General features: G+C 47.0%; 1 protein-coding gene across 1 annotated transcript in view; it reads left to right on the forward strand.

Annotated features, from left to right (window-relative positions):
* Nucleotides 1-9,502: 9,502 nt before the first annotated feature.
* CD9 (CD9 molecule) overlaps nt 9,503-21,150 on the forward strand; it is a 31,810-nt gene continuing 20,162 nt past the window's right edge. Inside the window, exon 1 of the mRNA XM_048516185.1 lies at nt 9,503-9,720. Coding sequence (XP_048372142.1) covers nt 9,655-9,720 — 66 coding nt within the window. The 5' untranslated portion in view covers nt 9,503-9,654. The remainder of the gene's footprint in view (nt 9,721-21,150) is intronic.

A 21,150-nucleotide genomic window follows, 5' to 3' on the forward strand; every position in this document is an offset into this window, starting at 1 on the left:
AAATATTCATGGTGGCACTAGGTTTTTAAAACAAGAGAAGGAATTATTGTTCTGTAGATGAGAGAAATCGGAGAGAGCACAACAGTTTAACAACCGTTAATGCAAATAATATGAGATGGAGAATATAGAGAAATCAAGGCACAAGAGGAGGTGGTTTGAGAGCATGTACAGACTTATAACAAGGAGCCCTCCAGGATCAGACCAGTGGTCCAACTAGTCAACACCCTGTTTCATACAGCAGCCAAACCATCTGCCTTGGAGAGTCAACAAACATGACACGGGGCCCAAGTAATGCAGCTCCTAACAGTGGGATTCAGAGGTTTGCTGCTTCTGAATACAAAGTTTCCCTTTAGCCAGCTTGGCTAGTAGTCCCAGATGGACCTTTCCTCCAAGAATCTGGCTAATTTTTTTTTAATCCATCTATGCTTGTAGCCATCACTACACTCACTGGCAGCAAGTTCCATAATTCAATTGCTCATTGAGTAAAGAAGTATTTATTTTCCCAAGTTTCTTCCTAAAAGAAACCTTAAACTTGACATCATAGTGGAAGCTAGTGAGTGCAGCAATAAAGGGGTGTGTGTGAGAGACAGAGACAGACAGACAGAGACAGACGCAAGTCAATGTGATGAGCAAGAGAAGTTGCCCATGACGTAAAGTTAAGAACTGGAACCACAAGAAAAATATGAGAAGCCGGAAGTGTGGTAAGTAATATATGCCAGTAGGAAACAGGATGAGTGTGTGAAACAGCGGTGAGGTACTGATAACGTGAAAAAGCTGAATCCTGGCAATGGCTCGAAGGAGTACAAAGTGGCACTTAGCTGAAGGGCTTATGAGAGAAGGGGAAGGAATAAAAGGCAGCATCCAGAGCATGTACAGAAAACTAATGTTATTAAAAGAAAGGGGGCAAACAGGACATTTAAGAGGAAAAAAACCAAGAGAAGCTGTTTCCTGTGCATTGCAATTCCTCTGAAAATTTAATTGAACTTTGTGTAAGGTGTTGGAAGTGTTACAAAGTAGGGAAAAATGCAAACAGGTGGGGCTGAGAGAGTTCTGAGAGAACTGTGACTAGCCCAAGGTCACCCACCAGGAATATAGGAGTGCAAAAACACACCAGGTTCACCAGATAAGCCTCTGCCACTCAGGTAGAAGAGTGGGGAATCAAACCAGTTCTCCAGATTAGAGTCCACCTGCTCTTAACCACTAGGCCACATACGTCTTAGGTGGCTAGATAGATTTTGCACAAAGCTTTGCCCCCCCCCCCCCGACCCAGCAAATACAGCTGCCTCCTCCCTATCTCTACTTTGAGGGGCCACCCAGATACCCACATTTTTTATCCCAAGAATTGGTAACTCTAGCACATAGATGTCAAACTTGCGCCACTCCAGATGTTATGGACTACAGTTCCCATCATCCCCTGCCAGCATCATGCTGGCAGGGGATGATGGGAATTGTAGTCCATAACATCTGGAGTGGTGCAAGTTTGACACCTGTGCTCTAGCACAACAAAGAAGCAGAACCCAGATTTGGCCCGCTGACCCCAGTGATGTCTCCTTAGTTTCTCCCATGCCTATCCTATGGGAAAAGTTAGATATCCTGGGATATAATATTTCACAGCAAATCGTACTCAGCCCATACAGTCCCCCTCCCGTTCACAGTTCTCTTGTCCACCCAGATAATGAACATTTGATTAGGATCAGCCTCAAAGAATTAGCTGCAGGGATGGAACCAGATCTGCTTATTGATATCTAAAATGAGTTGATATTACCGATTTCCCAAATGTGATGAGTCTGTAGCCACCTGTTATAAGTTACAATTTTTTAAAAATCACAAGTCAATATCGTCAGCATTGCTGTTCATCTTGCTAACTGCTTTACCTTAACACCAATCAGATCCTTCGTGGAGCTAAACGTGGGGGGTTACATCTAAAGTCTCTGAACAAGCAGAACAATTTGTCTTCAAGCAACACTTAATTTAAATGGAACACATCTAATTTAATTAAAAATGCAATAGCCCCTTAAACCTACCACTGCAGACCCTACCATGAATCAAGCAAACCAGCTCACGTTGCTAGTAAGTATCTCACTCAGTCATCATGAAAGAAAGAGGGTCAGAAAAAACTCTGCTCATTTGCAAGGGGCACAGTAGAGTTGCCAGTCTCCAGGTGGTATAAACAATAAGGAGAAGCTAACCATAACAATACTGGCTAAAATAATTACATATACATTTAATTATACACAATTACAGAAGCGTAGCTCCAAGGGAACAGGGGGCGCAATGAACCGGGCGCACGCCCATGTGGAGGTGTGGCGAGGGCATTCTGGGGGTGTTCTGGGGCAGGGCGGGCATTCTGGGGCAGAGCAGGGGCGGAGGATGCACCGGTGCACCGGGCACTTTTCCCCTTTGCCACGCCTTTGCACAGTTGCAATCGCCCCAAATGGGATGAGGTCACAGGAGCAATGTTTTGTACCAAATGATCTTAAGATAATCTTGCATCCAGAACCATGAAACTTGTTATCAGCAGAAGCCCAAAGATAAACAACAACATAAGCTTATGAGCTATCCAATGCAGACTGTTTCATATCAAAAACACTTCCTCAGAACTTCTTTAGTGCTCTTAGGTTTAAATACCATCAATAACCTGAATGTTGCTCAAAAGGCTCCCTGCAATTCAAAACGATCTGCCACAGGTCCTGTCTGGCTAAGATGTAAGTATTAGTGTATAATTAAATATATTTATTTATTTATTTTATTACATTTCTATACCGCCCTCCCCCGGAGCGCTCAGGATATGCTCATATGCATAATTACAATATGTGCATATAATATATGTATGTATAATATATATAATGCATGTAATATAATATATATTGTACATATAATATATGCATAATACGTGCATATAATAATTTTAGCCAGTAATTTTACAATTGGTTTCTTCTTATTGATTAAACCTCCAGGTGACAGCTGGAGATCTTCTGGGACTACAAGTGATCTCCAGTTTCCCTGAAAGAAGTGGAAGGTGGACTCTATGCCATTATGGCCTGCTGGATTTCTTCTCTTCCCCAAACCCCACCTTCCTCGGGCCTCAAAATCTTTAACTATTTCCCAATCCAGAGCTAGCAGCCCTAGCCACAAACAGTATTGGCTGAGCTCACGCAACCTTTTCTTCCTGCCGTTGCATTGCGTGTCTTTTGGAAGGCTTCAAATTCCAGCTTGTCCTGACATTAGCCCCTCAATCCAGGAGTCTAAAGTAGATTCATTTTATTGACTGCAGCACAGTAGCTGTTTTCCCACAGTTCTAAGGTTACCAATCTACAGGTGGAACCTGGTGATCCCCTGGGATCACCACTGATCTTTAGATGATAATGATAATTTCCTCTGAAGGAAATGACAGCTTCAGAGGGTGGACTCTTGGGTGTTATACCTTGTTGGGGTTCCCCCTGCCCCCGTCAAACCCTGCCTTCCACGTGCTCTATCTCCAAATCTCCAGGAATTTCCAAACCCAGATTTTGGCCGCTCCTCATAGTGGTTTAGGAATGATTAGTCTACAGGGAAACTCTGCCTCAAAATACCATTGGCAGCCACTAGGTCCCGTTACAGGAAACAAGTCTATTTTGGGATTGTTATTGTCAAACGGTAGGATACTATCTGGGAAACTCCCCCCCCCCCCTTCCTTTAAAGAAAACCCCTTTGCCCTCACTGCCAACAAATACTACTGGATCACAAACCGTCCTTCTTCCCTTCTCTGTTAAGGAAGACTACAGAATTAACAGCACAAACAGGAAAGTGTAGGAGGGAGACAAGAACATCTGTGGCAACATTAAGGTCATCCTGGGAAAAGAGGGAAGTAAAAAGAGGGAAGGCAGTGGAACGTAGTAGCAACGTAGGATTGCCAACTCCGTGTTGGGAAATTCTAGGCAATTGGGGCGGGGGAGGTATGGAAGCCTGCGGGTGATCGGTAACGGAAAGGAACTCAACAGAGTATAATGCAAAGCCAACCGCCTGCTGGGGCAGCTTGAGCAGGCAGGGAAGAGAGCAAATGGCTGTCAAGACACCCACCAACAAGCACTTAATAAGGGCAATGCAGGGAGGGCACTGATGGGAATTGTAGTCCATGAACATCTGGAGAGCTGTAATTTGCAGGCTCTTATTCCATTCAGCTTGTAAAACATAGAACCGCCAACACTCTATGCTCTTAAACCTTTGACTTACACAGGTGATAGTGTACTGATCTTTTTTTTTTAAAAAAAGAAGCCCTTTAAATACACATCCATATCACAGTGCAGTTGTAGTCACTCTGCATAGGATTGTCATCTCTGAGACTTAAAAAAACTGGTTTAGCTGGTATGGTCTCTTTCCCAGGAACTCTGGGGACTGTAGTTGTGCAAGGCAGGAGAATCCCAAACAATCTCTAACTGGAGACAAAGAATGGGCTATTGGATGGTAACAGGATTCTGGTGAGCCAGCCATGGGATGTTCAAGGTAAGAGAGGTACAGAGGTAGTCTGTCATTGCCTTTTTTCACACAGCAACCCTGCTCTTGCTTTGTTGTCTCCCACCCAAGTTCTGCCTATGGCCCATCCTGCTTCAGTTCCCAAGGTCTAGCCAGCTCAGGCTTAGCTGGACCGCTTCAGTATCTCAAGTGACTGCAAAAGGCTAGTCACATGTCTCTGCAGTCCCTGCTGATCCCTTAACTTAAACCCCAGCTGATCTCCTGCTCTTAACCCCCAGTGCAAAAACATTGGGAACTAGTGCCTAACACACTTCTCTCTGGCCCCTTCCGCACACGCAAAATAATGCGTTTTCACACCACTTTCACAACTGTTTGCAAGTGGATTTTGCCATTCCACACAGCTTCAAAGAGCATTGAAAGCAGTTTGAAAGTGCATTATTCTGCATGTGCGGAATGAGCCTCTGTGATACACCTCTGAAGATGCAAGCCACAGATGCAGGCAAAACGTTAGGAACAAGATCTACCAGACCACGGCCACGCAGCCTGGAAAACCCACCACAACCATTTGAATCCGGCCTTGAAAGCCTCGACAATACTTTGGGAAATAGGTTTTTCTCAATAGAGCTACCAGGGAAGTTTGTATTTACGAAGAAGAGTTGACTTTTATACCTCAAAGTGGCTAACAATCACAGTCCCTTCCCAGAACAGGCACTTTGTGGTGCAGCTGAGAGAGTTTGGAGAGAGCAGCGACTGGGCCAAGGTCACCCAGAAGGCTTCATGTGCAGGACAGGAGAATCAAACCCGGTTCTCCAGATTAGAATCTGCCACTCTTAACCACTACGCCACACTGGCTCCCATATATAAAGAACCATGGTCAATAACAACTTGACCTTTTTACCAAAATTTCAGGCTGTGTGTCACTCTAGTACCATGGTAGCAAACCTTTGGCACTCCAGATGTTATGGACTACAATTCCCATCAGCCCCTGCCAGCATGGCCAATTGGACAATTTCACCAAACTATAATTCCCAGGATTTTCTGGGAGTGAAGGAATAAAACCAGGGCAAGTGCCCGATATGACTCCACCAATTCTTATACTATCCCTTAATGCTTGTTTTTAACCAAGGGGGAAAAAACAGCCAAGCTAGCAATTCTTTCTTCCCTCTGAGTAATGTTAGCGTGATGGTTTCTTAGTGCATCATTCTTCATGTAAGACAAGAAACTTGCCCAACACATTACTGAGAAACTGTGGTGACTGCAGAAGACCATCATTAGCTTCAAGTAGAGCACAAGAGAATGTCTTGTTCCCAGTTTATGTTGTTGATTAAGGAGGAAAAAACAAGAGGAGGCTTGGCTAGATTCTAAATATGTTACTCAAACGTCCTAATAAACTTCTGTAAGGATGCTAGTAGCTCAACCCTACCACCTGTAGTAAATTGCTTTTAACTTCTCAAAGGAAGGCTACGTTTCACTTGCAGACGGTGTAAGTGGCCTGGAGAGGCTGGCAAAACGCCCGTCTCCAGGCCGCCATTACCACCAGGGGGTGCAGCTCTGCACAGCCCTCAGCGCCCGCCAAAGGCGAAGCGTTTCCCCAGAGCGCTTGGAAGGCGCTGTTGTTGGGGAAGCGCCATGGCCGTGAAACGCTGCCCGAGTGAGCGGCAGCGGCTTCCTGGCTGACTCCACCCACCCGCGCCACCTTGTCCCGGGCCTCACGGCATGTAATGCCGAGGCCTGGGGATACCGCTGCCCTGCGCCGCTGGAGCAGGCGTGCAGGGCCAGGGGGGCATGTCCCCAGGCCTCGGCGATGCACCGGAGGCCTGGGGGACATTATCTGAGATGGCCGTGGCCCGGCGCTCACGATGGCGCCCGGCTGCCCGGCTGTTTCCAGGACCATCCCGTCGCGAGGCGGTCCCATTGGCGATGCGTCGGGTCGGGCCAGAAATGCGCCGACCTAGCCGTTTCCGCCTCCGTGCGGAAATGGCCAAAGAGAAGATTCTGCAGCTCCTCAGGTCTGTGTAAGCCGTCCTCCTCAAGCAAGCTTTTAGACTAGGAATCCCCAACCTTTTTGAAGGGTAGTGGTGAATCCCCCCCCCCCCAAAAAAAACAGCTGCTTCAAAAGGTGGGATCAAAGATAATACCTTCCTCTTTGCTTTGCAAAAGTCTTATAGAAAGCCGCAAAGGAAGTCCTGGTGGGGAAGAAGAGAGAAAGAGAGGAAGGGATAGCAAAAAGGAATGCCTAAAGTGAGAATGAGACTACAAGTGTATGTGTTTATCAGTCTTCCAGATCCTTCACTGGCTATGGCTGCTATTACAGCCATTGAAACCAACCCAATAAAAAGCCCTGTCTTGTGACAGCTCTGCCCATTTTCTGGAAAGCTCAGCTGATCCCTGTAGAAGAAGTGGGAAGCACTATGGGGCATTCCCAGATTGGGGCATCCTACTCTAGATAACAGTAGGGATGCTTAGCAAGGAACAAAATTCCAGAGGTTTTGGTCAACTGTCAGTGGCGCACAGAGTCTCTTCAATCATGTGATTTAATTCCAAAGGATGTGTTTGGGCTGGATCAGAATGCCATGTGATGGGACTTGGGGAAGATGCAGAGAGAGGCTTTGGGCAGGAGTGAGAGGAACACACCCTGTATGAGTTTGAGAACCTTTCCCCCATTCTTATATTTTCCAGAGATGAGCCAGGCACTCATATCAACTGTGCCTCAGGCACCCTGGCACCAACAAGACCCAGAATCCTAGAAGGAAATTGGTTCTGGTGGGTTTTCTGGGCTGTGTGGCTGTGGTCTAGTGCAGGGGTAGGGAACCTGCGGCTCTCCAGATGTTCAGGAACTACAATTCCCATCAGCCCCTACCAGCATGGCCAATTGGCCATGCTGACAGAGGCAGATGGGAATTGTAGTTCCTGAACATCTGGAGAGCCGCAGGTTCCCTACCCCTGTGGATCTGCATTTGGGGCTGGCATCTTCAGAGGTGTATCACAGAGGGAAGTCTGTTACAGATACACCTCTGTGATACACATTTGAAGATGCCAGCCACAGGCGAAACATTAAGAACAAGATCCACCAGACCACGGCCACACAGCCCAGAAAACCCACCAGAACCAGTTGAATCCGGCCGTGAAAGCCTTCGACAATATTAGAAGGGAATGTTTCTTTGTTATGGTTATTTAATTCTTATCCCACCCAAGCATCTCAGAGCTGTGCCCACGCTGTTCTTATTCCCTCCCTTTTATCCTTACAACAGTTGGAGATTCCCCCACAGAGAAGAGGCTGATTAAAAGGGCAAAAGGTGAATGTTTATCAGGAAGTACATTTAAGATAGGAAAGAGGGAGAGATAGCAAACTGCTATCTTGCTCACTAGGAAGAGTCTCTGTGGTAACTTCCCAGAAGAAGCAGGATGTTAGACCTGACAGTATCAGTCTAACTTAAGGACTGACAAGAAGTTACACAAAAGGACAGAGGAGTCACTACCTTACAGCCCCTTCTAGCTAACCACTTGTCTACCCCTTTCTGGGTCTTCTTCTCAGTTCTTTTGCACATTAGACATTGCTACATCTAACAACAATCCCATGGGGTGGGGCGGGCTGAGAACAATTGATTTAAGGTCCACTGGGGAGCTTCTTGGCCAAAGAGATTGGAAACTGGCTCTTCCAGACTCCATCAGACACCCTATTTCTCTGTCCATCTCAATGTCTGTACTTGCAGAAGGCCAGTGTCAATTTCAGAATGCCAAGCAAGGGTGTGAGGCCCTGAAGACAGGAGACAGTGGGTCTCCTGTGGTAGGTAAAATGCTCCCCTGCTGGGGTTGCCAACCACCTGGTGACAGCCAGAGATCTCCTGGAACCCATCATCAAAATGACATAAATCACTTATTTATATTGTGTGCAAGTCACAGCTGCCTTGGTTACGTTGGTGGGGATTTCAAAGAGATGTCTGGAAGTGGTTTGTCATTGCCTGCCTCCAAGCCACCACCCTGACATTATTATTATTGGGGTGCTGTGTGGTTTCCAGGCTGTATGGCCGTGTTCTAGCAGCATTCTCTCCTGACGTTTCGCCTGCATCTGTGGCTGGCATCTTCAGAGGATCATGCCAGCCACAGATGCAGGCGAAACGTCAGGAGAGAATTCTGAAACCTCCTTTCAACCAGCTGTCCTTAACCACACAGCACAACAATAATCGATCGGCAGTGGCCAAGCCTTGACCAATACATTATTATTATTTATTTATTTATTATATTTCATAGACCACCTCATCCCCAAAGGGCTCTAGGCAGTTCACAGTAAAGTAAGGACCAGTAAATTACTTAAAAACATCTAAAAACATTTAAACTTCAATATGCAGCAATAATAACAAACTAAAGGCATGTTTGTGGCGCCTGGTCTTAAGGGCGGTCTTGCGGCCGGGGAGGGGCTGACAGCGCCCAAAGATGTAACTAGTAGGGGCATTGCCAGATGACAAACTATGGCGGGGGCTCACAAAGGGAAGTTGTCCATCCAAGCCCTAGCCACAGGGTTGGGGCTGAGTGTGTGTGACTGTCCTCACCAGGTCACCCACCAAGCTTCCATAGCACAGTGGGGATTCGAACCTGGGCTTCCCAGCTCCGAGCCTGAAACCGTAACCAGCACACCAAACTGCCCCTCCTTATTTATTAAAACATTTATTCCACTCCTCCTGAGGAAAATGGCTGCTTTGGAAGGTCGTCCGCGTGGCATTATTATAACAGCCCTACTGAGGTTCTCCCTCCCCAAACCGCACACGGCCAGGCTGTCCGCCCTCCAGTCTCCAGAGATCCCCGCCGCCACTGGCGATCCCATTCCCTGCGCGCCGGGTGCCGTGAAGGTTCCCCTCCGAAGTCATCCGAGTTCAACGGGCTTCTCTTCCATTCGAGCCTGAAAAACCAGTTCCGGGCAGAGCCGCCCCGGGACCGACCGGCGCTTCCTTGGAAAGACGCAGCAGCTGTCGAGCCAAGGCAGGGCCGTCGGCGGGGCGGAGGGGGGGCGCGGCCTTCAGGTCTGGGTGGGGCTTGTGGGAGGCCGGCGCTGGGGCGAGCAAAAGGCGCGGCCGGCGGGGCCGGCCTTGGCACTGCAAGGCCGCGGAGCAGCGCAAGGAGTGCCACTCGGAGGAGCCCCGACGACGACGCCGCCTGGGCCGCGCTTGTTCCCTTCGCCGCACACAGCAGCCCCCGCTCGCCACCATGCCGGTGAAGGGCGGCACCAAGTGCATCAAGTACCTACTCTTCGGCTTCAACTTCGTCTTCTGGGTGAGGAGCCGGACTTGTGCGTCCACGCTCGGAACAGGCGGGAGTGGAGGAGGGCGCGTGCGGGTAGAGGGGTGGCTGCGGAGGCACACCTGGGCCGAGGGGAGTGAGAGGGCTGGGCTCGCGCCCGGGCAGCAGGAACCCCTTGCCCATGCCAGGCAAAGGGAAGCGGGTTGCCTTGGTCCTGGCTGCGGGTGGGATCCGGATTGGCCGCCCCAATCCTCGCCTTGCAGCTCCTGCGCTCCCAGTCGTGCTTTTCCCTTTCGCCCCAATTAGGTTACAGTATGCATGGAGCGCGGAGCCTAATGGCACAGCAGCGGGCGGCGGCACTCGGGGGGAGGGGGGGCGTCCGCCTTGCAGGGCTTGCGTTGCTGCCCGGGGACTGCCCGGCAGTCAGTCAATCCCCGCTGCTCGCGCCTGATCCCGGCCCGGGGAAACCGCTCCAGTGCATTAGAGCGCATTTCTCTCCCTTTTAAACCACCCCGGGGAGCCCTAGTCGTCGCTCCCCCCGCCCTAAAAAGAAAGCGCTTGGCGGGAGTCCTTGCTGGAGGAGAAATGTGACCCTTCCCTATCCAGGTGTTCCTAGTTGGTTCCCCTGGCAGGGCGGCGTTTGTGCACGAAGCAAAGTATGCATTTTCTTGGCAGAGAGTGCAGGGCAGGGAGGCCCGCGTGCGCTGAGGGCTCTCTAGTGGTGTGTGCAAACTTTGCGTGGGTGGGGGCTTGAATGGCAGGGTGTGGGCTGCTTTCCTCCTCCCCCTTCTTTTGCAAGGGGTTGGTTATTTCCTCCTCGCTTTCAAAGCTTTCCCCTCGCCCCTGCTCCAGAGCTGGCTGTGTTTGGTGCTGGGCATGACCCGCAGAGTTTGAGGCTCGAGTTTTTTCTCTCTCACCTTTCCAGCCTCAAGGTGAGGCTCAAGAGACTTCTACCAACCACCTGCTGCATGCTGTGTTGCCTGTTCCTTGTAAAAACTGCAGGCGTGGAGGCTTTTAGGTCTGATCAGGTGGCTTCAGGGAACTTTTTAGCCCCATCTAAATATTGTTTCCTGTGAAAGTATACATTAGTATACAGCTGTCCCTCCCCACATTGCTACTTTCCCCATCACTGTTTTTATTGATCATGGGGCCGAGGGCACCAGACCACACCCCCCCCCAGAACCGCCTACAAAGCAGACCCTGTGCCACAAGGGGGGTTGCCAGTGAAAGCTCACCCCGTTTGCTGCTATCAAGGGGCCGCTCCAACCTCCAGAGCAGATTAATAGAAGCCGCCCTGAGAAGCTGAATAGCCACCACCGCACACAGGCCGCCCGAAAAACCTTCAGCTCCGTCACTCACAATTTTACACAACTTTCCACATTGGGGGGGGGGTGTGTGCCATGCCCCTAACCCCAGCGACGTGGGAGGGACAACTGTACAGTTCGACTTTGAGCTTGTTGAATTCTTTTGATGCTGTTTGGATACATCTGCCTCTTAGGGTAGTTCTTTGGCAAGGGGGCTTTTGCCCTGTTTTTCATTTTCAGCATGGGAGTTTACATCCACCTATTAAATTCGGTGTTTGACCTTCTGTGTGTTACTTTTTCCTCACACTGGGTGTCTGTTAACACCTTTAAAAGATCAATTTCTTCTAGATAATAAGTCTAGATCACAGGTGTCAAACTCACTCCGCTCCAGATGTTATGGACTACAGTTCCCATCATCCCCTGCCAGCATGATGCTGGCAGGGGATGATGGGAAGTGTAGTCCATAACATCTGGAGGGGCGCAGAGTTTGACACGTATGCTAGATGAATCCAAATGTTCAGAAGGGAGCATGGTATAGACTCAAAACTGCCCATCTATGGGACCGAAAATGCCCCTTAACAAAACTGGTCTCTTTGGAGAAAGGGGCTACATTTCCTAAGGAAGGAGACTCCATGTAAGGAAGGTGAAGAGGGTTCAAATGCAGATCTGTGACACTTCAACCTGTGATCAGCATGGAGGGAATTCCCTAGTGAGGCTGAATGGCAAATATGTGATGTCAGAGTCTTCTCCATGGTGACAAACACTGGTTTGTTTTCCCTGGACTTATGTCACAAAAACTGATGTCATCGACGCAGTAGTTTCCTAACCATTATTCCACCCACGGGGGGGGGGGGGATCTAAACCCAAACCTTCCTGTCTTTCTTCATTCCCATTTGATTTCATTTGTGATGTACGTAAGCTACCCAGTGGCCTGGATAGTTACAAAACATTTTTTCCAGTCATGAGAGCTGTTTCCTAGTGGCTGAAATATATTACAGAATTCTGAGGTTACTGATCACTCTATGCATTGAGAAGTTTCTAGCCCTCATGGATGGGCAGCAAATTTGTATTTGCTCCTCACTTTTGGAGGGTCTGCCCACCCAAGTTGGTGCCTGAGTCTGCTTAGCAGTTAAAAGAAGAAGAGTTTGGATTTATATCCTGCCTTTCTTTCCTGAAAAAAAGTCCCAAAGTGCCTTGCAAACTCCTTTCCGTTCCTCTCCCCACAGTGGGCACCTTGTGAGGTTGGGTGGGGCTGCAAGAGTTCCGAGGAACTGTGACTACCCCAAGATCACCCAGCAGGAATGCAGGAGCTGGGAAACAAACCCAGTTCACCACATTAGAGTCTGATGTTCCTGTGGAAAAGTGTGGAATCAAACCTGGTTCTCCACCATTCCGCCATTCTTCTACACCACGCTGAGCACAAAATGTGCAGTTCATTGTCAAGATATGCTTGTGTGTGAAATCTTCGAAGTCAGAGAATGGTTGGGAGGGGAGGGATCTCTGGTGGCCTAGGGATTACGCTTTAGGTACCAAGCATTTGTCTAGTGCTAAAAGCAGAGGCCAGCATGGTGTAGTGGTTAATGTATTGGACTAAGATCTGGGAAACTCAGGTTCAAATCCCCACTCTGCCAAGAAACTTGCTGGGTGACCTTGGGCCAGTCACATACACTCAGCCTCAACCCTGGTAAGTTTTTGGATAGGAGACCTCCCAGGGACACCAGGGGTGTGATGCAGAGGCAAACTGTGGCAAACCAACTCTGTCTTGAACACTCTGTGGGGTGGCCATAAGTCAGCTACGACTTGGTGTCAAAGAAAGTGGGTGAAGGCAAAAGGAGGATTTGTATTCCACTAGAAATGCATGCCAATGAATGTGGGTTTGCAGAATCCTGCTCTTCATGGGCAGATTTATGACGGGAATTCTTTTCAGTGCTCAGGGCACACTCCCTTGAGCATACTTTGTTTGCTTGTCTTGGCATTTCGTCTCTATTATTCATGCCTGCTTGCTTGAAATAAACTAGGGTGGGGTTGCTTATCCAGCTTCTGGGCTGTCCAGTGTTCTCTGTGTTCATGGAATAGTGTCACAGGTCATGAATTACTGATGGGGGACAAATCAGTTTGAGGGTGCTAAAAGAGAGCTGTATATAGAGCAGTGGTTCTCAACCTGGGGGTCGGGACCCCTTGGGGGTCGAACGACCCTTTCACAGGGGTCACCTAAGACTCTCTGCATCAGTGTTCTCCATCTGTAAAATGGATAAATGTTAAGGTTGGGGGTCACCACAACATGAGGAACTATATTAAAGGGTCACGGCATTAGGAAGGTTGAGAACCACTGATATAGAGCTTAGTTGAGAGCGGTATTTAGACTTTTAAAAAAGTTATATCCTGCACTCTCAGCCCTTCGGGGTTCATGAAACATCTCTTGGTCATGTAAAAAGCGGCAGAGGACTAAAGTACTCATTTCAGAGCTCAGAAGTAACCTCCTAAAAGGCGTCATTTAAAAGATGATGTTTCTTAACTACTGAGAAAATAAAAACCTAAATGGAGTGGTTTTTAAGAGGGGGATTTAATTGATGGGTGTTGTTTTTTCCCATGCTGAATCTAGAATAATCTCCACCCATGTGATTTTTGAAAAAAAAAAGTGTGAGAAGCATATTCTAAAAGCTGCAAAGTGGACCAAGGGAATCTAGATGATGATTCTAATTAGAGGTTGAGGCTTCTTATGTCTTGGATGCTTTGTATACCTTTCTGATTCATTAGTTATATTTTATTCCCTTCACTGCTGTCCGCCCAAGGGAGAGAGAAAACTTCCAGGGGTGGCTTACAGTAGTAACGAAACAGCATAGAACCATACAACAACCAGTCAACAATTTAAACAACAAACCTGCAATAAAATCATATAAACAGGCTAGATAAGTAGCAATGAAATTACTAAATTACCCAAGCTAGCAAAACACCTCAGTGGTTCTGTGTCTGGGGTTTTTCTTAATGGACTAATGCCAGAATCATCATAACATGATAACTCAAGATGAGTCAAGTAAAACAATGTATAGCATAATATATGGGCTCTAAAACTGTTATTAGTAATCTTAAGAGATAGGCTGTATAATATGGGAGAAGTTAAATGTAAGAACCAACATTTTGAATTGCACCTGGAAACAAGTGGTTGACGAGTTACAGTTTTCTTACAACTCTCTCAGCCCCACCAACCGAAGGAAGGGAAGGAGTTGGTAAACCACTTTGAGACTTCCTGCAGGAAAGAAAGGAGGGGAGGGGTATAAAACCAAAGTTGTTGTTGTCATTGTCATCTTCTTCGGTGGAATGAAGTAATCTTGCCCAGATATAAGAACATGGATTACTGTGGCTGAGTCTTGCTTCTGAAGGAGAAGTTGTGGTTGGCACACCATCCCTGTTTGGTAAATGGTTCAACAAAGAGGCTGGCTCCTTTTTCCATGACTGGCTTTAAAGTTGAGCAACAGCACTTTAGTTGCGTCTGGACTGAAACTCTGTTTAGGTCCTCATCTATTCTGTCGACTTCTCCAACCGTTTGGGACTTCTGCAGACCCATCTGCAGCAGTGGCATAGTGGTTAAGGGCAGGTGTACTCTCATCTGGAGGAACCGGGTTTGATTCCCTGCTCTGCTGCCTGAGCTGTGGAGGCGTATCCGGGGAATTCATTTTAGCTTGTGCACTCCATCACATACCAACTGGGTGACCTTGGGCTAGTCACAGTTCTTCTGAGCTCTCTCAGCCCCACCTACCTCACAGGGTGTTTGTTGCGAGGGGGGAAGGGAAAAGAGTTTGTAGGCCCCTTTCAGTCTCCTATAGGAGAGAAAGAGGGGATAGAAATCCAACTCTTCTTCATCTAATTCAGCTTTTCTGACTCCACCCCCCTCACATTTAAATCAATGGCTTTCCCTCTGTGTTCCGAGGAACTCTGGAATTCCTTGAAAATTAATTGAGATGCGTTGCCCATTTCTTCCCATCTTTCTCTGCTATGTGTTGAGCATGGTCTGTCTTCCCATTCTTTGCTTTTCTGATGTTCCACATGAGCTGACTATATCTCTTAGAATAAAATCCTTAATGAAAGAAAGCAGACAACTGTGTCATCGCTCCGTTGTGGGCACTCTTGCCTAAATCTAAGTCCTTTTCTGAAACATTGTAATTTTTTTGTTGGAGGCTTGCAAAAATTTTATTTGCCCAATATAGTCTGAGCACAAAATTTTAGCTCAAATAGGGTCAAGGAAGTGGAAAGCAGAGTGCACATTCTAGGTTCTCAGTTGCTCAGAGCAGATCTTATGCACAAATTGTAATATTCAGGTCAAACCCCTTTTTAGCAGCTTACTGGTGGATGGAGGGACACTGGCCCCTTCTGCACACGCAGAATAATGCACTTTCAATCCACTTTAACAATTGTTTGCAAGTGGATTTTGCTATTCTGCACAGTAAAATCCAGCTGCAGAGTTTGAAAGTGGATTGAAAGTGCATTATTCTGTGTGTGCGGAAGGAGTCTTAGTGCTGGATACAGGACATCCCAGTACATTTCAGAAAACAAAACCAATTTCACAGTGGCTTGTCTCATACAGGGATAGGGCAGAGGCGTATCTAGGGGAAATGGAGCCTGTGGCAAAATCTGAGCTGCCACGCCTCCTCCTCCCCCCCGGCTTGGGGGGGGGGGGATAACCATCTGCCAATCTCATGGATGAGTGCCAGGTTGGCAATGGTGTCCAGGTCCACCACCTGGGGTTGACGGCTGTGCCCATGTCTACCACCCTGAGCCAGCAATGGCATCCAAGTCTACTGCCTGGAGCCAACAAGTGCAGTCCGGGCACAGTGCCCCTCCACACGTGATTGGATGGCATGCCCCCTGGGACATGTGCCCCTGAGTCCTATGCTTTTCTGAGTGCAAAGGCATAGATGGGGTTTTATTTCTGTAGTTGCCATTCTTGTGCCCGAGAGTTACCCCAATGAAGTAGGCAAGATGCTCAAAGCTTCAAAACGAGTACGGTTCCACCCTGCAAGAGATTGTCTTTGTCTCTCCTGGGCTCTCCTAATGTCCGTGCTTAGGCCTCCAGGGTGAACTCTGAAGCTAAGAAGATTCAGCCTTCCTTTTTAAAAAAAGGGATGTCATTGAAGGTTTCCAATTCCCAAGACTTTTGCTTCCACTTGGAACTGTTTTCCTGTCAGTTCATACTGTTAAATGCTCAACCCAGGCCTCTGGCTGTGAGAGTAATAGAGATCAAAAGTGGTGGAACTTTCTTAATAGCAGCCATGACACTAAAGAGAGAACGCCGCTGGTTCATTTTGAGTACATTCCTTGAGTGACTATGTCAGTTGCAACTCATGAACCCAATCAGCCAGTGGGGGGCTATTTCCTTTGGTTAAGAAAGGAGCCTTCTGTTGATGCATGGAGTGTACCTTACACCAGGAGAAAGATCATTCCACAAGAAGCAAGTTTGTGTACTATTTTTCTACCTTCGGGGAAATCTTTCTACCTTGGCATGTCTGCTGTTGAGCCCCTATAGACGTATAGGGTAGTCTTCCAATTCTTGGGGGTTTCTGGGCTTACCTGATGAGCCTTTGATGCTCTTTCATGTTGAGAGCTACCCCATGACTGTTGCAGAGGAAGTGATCAATGGACACTGGTAGGCTGCCTAAGGAAAGAATTCTGAATGTTGATGAGAAGCAAACAATTTTCATTATTATGAATGATTAAGTATTGAATTTGTAGACTGCCCTCCCCCATCACGATGGGCTCAGGGCAGTTCACATCATATAATAAAACAGTTATATATACTACCAATCTACCCTTATGGTTAAGTGATACAACGTTGTGATGCAATGTGTCTTCAGATGCATGCTTCGCTACATGGGTCTTTTCAGTTGTCATTTCTCAACACCGGTCACTGTCATCCTAGGGGGAAGCTCGTGTTTTTGTTTAAACAGAGTTGCTTTTTCGGATTACTTTGCAGAGCAAAGTCTAATCAAGTGGAAACCCGCGAACAGGATGTAGATATGACCTGTTGAGCGAGGACTTGAATGTGTCATTGTCACGAGTGCGCCTTTCCGGACGATGCATCTTTGCCTGTTCGCTCCCTGGTCCTCTGGCCTAGTTCTATGAGGTGAACCCAAAAAAGGGAACATGTCATGCTCAGTCTTTGTTTGCTCATCTCTGGGATGTGACGGCATACACTACCCTACCCACAAATACCAATTGGTGATAAAAATGATTAGCAGCATAACTTTCTTACAGTCCAAACATATAATCAGATATCATTTAGCCTGAGTAAATGCACTACCTTTGCCTGGAACAGTGGGCCATTATTCTAGATGCAGGGATGGAACAGTGGGCCATTATTCTAGATGCAGGGATGGCCAACCCATGGCGCTTCAGATGTTCAAGGACTACAATTCCCATCAGTCCCTGCCAGCATGGCCAATTGGCATGGGGTTGATGGGAGTTGTAGTTCATGAACATCTGGAGCACCATAGGTTGGCCAAAGGCTAGGAGCCAAAGAGCTCTTTGGCCTCTGTCCTTAGCTAAGGCCATTTAAAGCAATACTAAGGATAATTCAATAAAATTGGCCATGCTGGCAGCAGCTGATGGAAATTGTAGTCCATAAACATCTGGCGCGCCATAGGTTGGCCACCCCTGTTAGAGTCTTTCTTGCCCAGAGATTTTGTGCATGCAGAAGAGCAGATATTGAATCATTAACTCATTTTTTTTCTTCTTTTGCCCCAACCAGTTTGAAGCAAAGCTGTGTGAATTCTGTTGGTCGTTCTTTGTATTCCAGTGGAAATGCAGTTGCGTTCACCGTGGCTGTGAGCAAAGTCAGGGTTCTGAAATAAAAACAGGCCTCCTGTATGTTAACCGATTTTTGGAACAGGGAATTGCATTTGTTGAGGCATGCCCAGCAGGGGTGTGGTTCCGTCTCAGCCGAAATTCTCTCCTCTGGTGTTCGCTGCCAAATGTTCTGGAGTCCTGTGCTATATTGGACCACTCTGATATTTAAGTGGAGGAAATGGTTAAAAAGCATGAGTCCTGGATAGCTGATTGGTCTCAGATGTGCGGTCTGGGGTCTGCTAAGGTTTCATGTCAGCAACAAGTATTTTAAAAAGTGAAATAAAACTAGAGGTGGAAGAGTTGTGAAATCAGCACAAATGGAAAAGGAATGGCAGTTGCTGTAGCCAAATTCAATGCCCGTTTGTTTCTCAAATTGTGGGGGTTGTAGTTTGCAAGTCAAGACGCAAAAACTTGAGCTTTTTTAGTGTTGCTTGATATTTGAAAAAAACACTCTTCTTTTCAGTGGGGAAGAAACTGAAAGCATATCTGCAAAAGGTGAGCCTATCTCTTTTGGAAGAAGCTTCTTCAGTTAGGGATTACTGAGTGGATCACATACTTTGAAACCCACCCCTCCCTCCCTCTTTCCCTCCCTATGGTTGAGGCAACTGATTGAGCTGCCATAATTTGTCAGAACCAGGAAGCCAGGGCCTGAGATGTTGGCCAGATAGCTGGAAAATTGGGGGAGAGAAAGAACGCCATGTAGTATCAGGCTGAGATCTGGGAAACTAAGATTAGAATCCCTATTGTGCCATGAAGGATTATTGGGTGACCCTGGACCCCTCACACTCTCTAAGGCCCTTTCCACACAGCACCTTTGCATGGAGGCGCTTTAAAAAAAACACTTTAAAAAACTTACCTCCCTCCGATGCGCAGCTACGCAGGCAGGCACGCAGGCTCCCCCAGAGCCTTGCTGGAGCAGTTTGCTTGGTCATGGCTGCAAGGTGCATTAAAACAAAAGAATTGCAGAAATCGCGATTCTTGTACAACCGGGGGGGGGGGGCGTGGGCCGGACTCGCTTCTAATACAGGATCCATGCGAAGTCCCCCCCCCCCAAACCCAGGGTTTATCCCGCCCTTAACCCGTGCTTATTGGTCTTTGTTGAAAGGTCCTAAGCCTATTTTACCTCACAGAATGGTTATGACACTTAAAAAGTCAGCAATCGACTAAAATGACTCTTGTTTATAAGCTCCTAAGAGCACAGACTTCCACTGCTTTTTTAGTCTGTGAAATGCTAGGTACATCAGTGGTTCTGGATAGGTAGTGCTGAAATTCTCACAGTCCTTTTATAGTCTTTGCCAGGGTGCTAATCTCTACACAATGTCTCTTCCCTCTTGCGAGTAACAACCAGCGCACACATGGTTGATTGCCGCAGCAATGAAAGGTTTTATGTGTTTGCATCCACTGAACTGTTACTTGCTACTGACTCTTAAAATCCTGGCAAAAAGAAACTTGTCTTAAGAATGTGGTTGCTGTGTGCGTGTGGGTGATTTGTCATGAAGCTCATCTATGTCTCTGCCTCTTGAACGTAAATAGGCAACCTAACAGGCATCTGAATAGTTGCTTACATAAAATGGCTACTCTTCTTTGGCTTCAGCTCAAGACTTCCTTATAAATGCCGTACCAGCTAACCGTGGTAAATGCAGTATCCAGGCTGCTAATGGAAATAAGTTTGTCTCAACCCTAACTTCCAAAGGTGACAAAAACCCCAATTGTTTTGTACCTTCTTATAAACTGCACATTTATCAGGAGTGGGTAGAAGCTGCTGTAAGATTCTCTCATGCTGACTGGGTAGTGAAATGAAGGGTTGTGCATGCTAAGACTCAATCCAGCTAAGGCCGAGACTGACTTGGAGTTCGGATTTCATCAGTCCTGGACAAGTTTGCAAGCTAAAATATGTGGCTTGGGCATGTTGTATGTTTTGTTTTTGCAGATTAACATTTAGCTTTAATCTGCAGTGTTTAGGACGTTCCGTCAGCTTTGATTCACCAAGTATGGTGCTTCCTGCATAGAGTTATCCAGGCTAGATTACTACAAATATTTCTTCTACGTGGGTCTTCCTTGGAAGACTATCCATTCGAAGTTCCCCCCCAACCCGAGTTTTATCCCATTCTTTATCTGTGCTTACATAAAAGCACAGTCTTAAATGCCAGAAAGCACAGTCTCAAATGCCAGACTGTTCTTTCAGGATAATTTAGTTAGTTCAAAACACGTAAGGTTACTTGCAAGTGTCAGTTATTGGGATCTTGGCCATTTTGCTCTGGGTTCATTTGAAAGCAGTGATTTAGGCCCCTTCCACACATACAGAATAATGCACTTTCTCCACTTTCACAATTGTTTGCAAGTGGATTTTGCTATTCCACACAATAAAATCCAGAGGCAAAGTGGATTGAAAGTGCATTATTCTGCATGTGCAGAAGGGACTTTTGTCTTGTAGTGGTTTCAAGTGATGTCCTTGCTGCTGTGTGATCCTGGTTGTGCAGATGAGTTTCCATCAGCATTTGGAAAAGGTGTGCCCTCTCTCTTGAGGTGGGAGGGTGAGTGCTTGCTAGGGACAGAGCCTTTTCTGCTGTGGCACCCTGATTATGGCATGCCCTGCTTTTTTGTTCCCTTTGACAGCTTTGAATCTGATATCTATGCAGTTAAGATTTTTTTTTTTTGCCCAGGCTTTTTCAGTAAACTTTGTGTCTCTGTATCTATGTTGCAGAGGCATAGCTCCAGAGGGAGGCACTGGCCCTGTGGGGGCGTGGCGAGGGCGCTCTGGGGCGGGGACGAAGGTGTCCCGGGACGGGGCGGAGGATGCACCAGGCACTGTCCCTCCTTGCTACGCCTCTGCTATGTTGCCCCTTGCCCTTGTGTTGATGTTGTTCTGGCTAGTTTCTTTGTGTATTGGATTTTAATTATTTGTTATTGGTATTTAATAAGGTTTACTTTTTCTGCTTCTAGGTGGGTTTTTTTTTACATGCCTGTATTTGCATTTGTTTATAATGAATTTACAGTAGTTGCCTATCTCGTTGTAAACTGTCTCATAATTTTATTTTAACAACCCTATCATCTGTAGGTCTAGTTGGGAATGTTTATTGGTGGATTTCCAAACAAAACATGCACAGTATTGCAGCCTAAACAGAAAACTCACGTTTTGGATGAAGATGGGCTTCCTCCAGAATAGGGATGTTTATACAAAGGACAGTTCAGTGGTTGAACTGCTGGTCAGTGTTCCATTAGGGTCCCCTCCCAAAGATTCTCTCTCTGCCTTCTCTGTATATTTTCTGCAATAACTTATTCTGCAGTGTGTCAAATGCCAGACTGTGCTTTCAGGATA

This window comes from Sphaerodactylus townsendi, linkage group LG14 (genome assembly GCF_021028975.2).
Source record: "Sphaerodactylus townsendi isolate TG3544 linkage group LG14, MPM_Stown_v2.3, whole genome shotgun sequence".
Taxonomy (NCBI): Eukaryota; Metazoa; Chordata; class Lepidosauria; order Squamata; family Sphaerodactylidae; genus Sphaerodactylus; species Sphaerodactylus townsendi.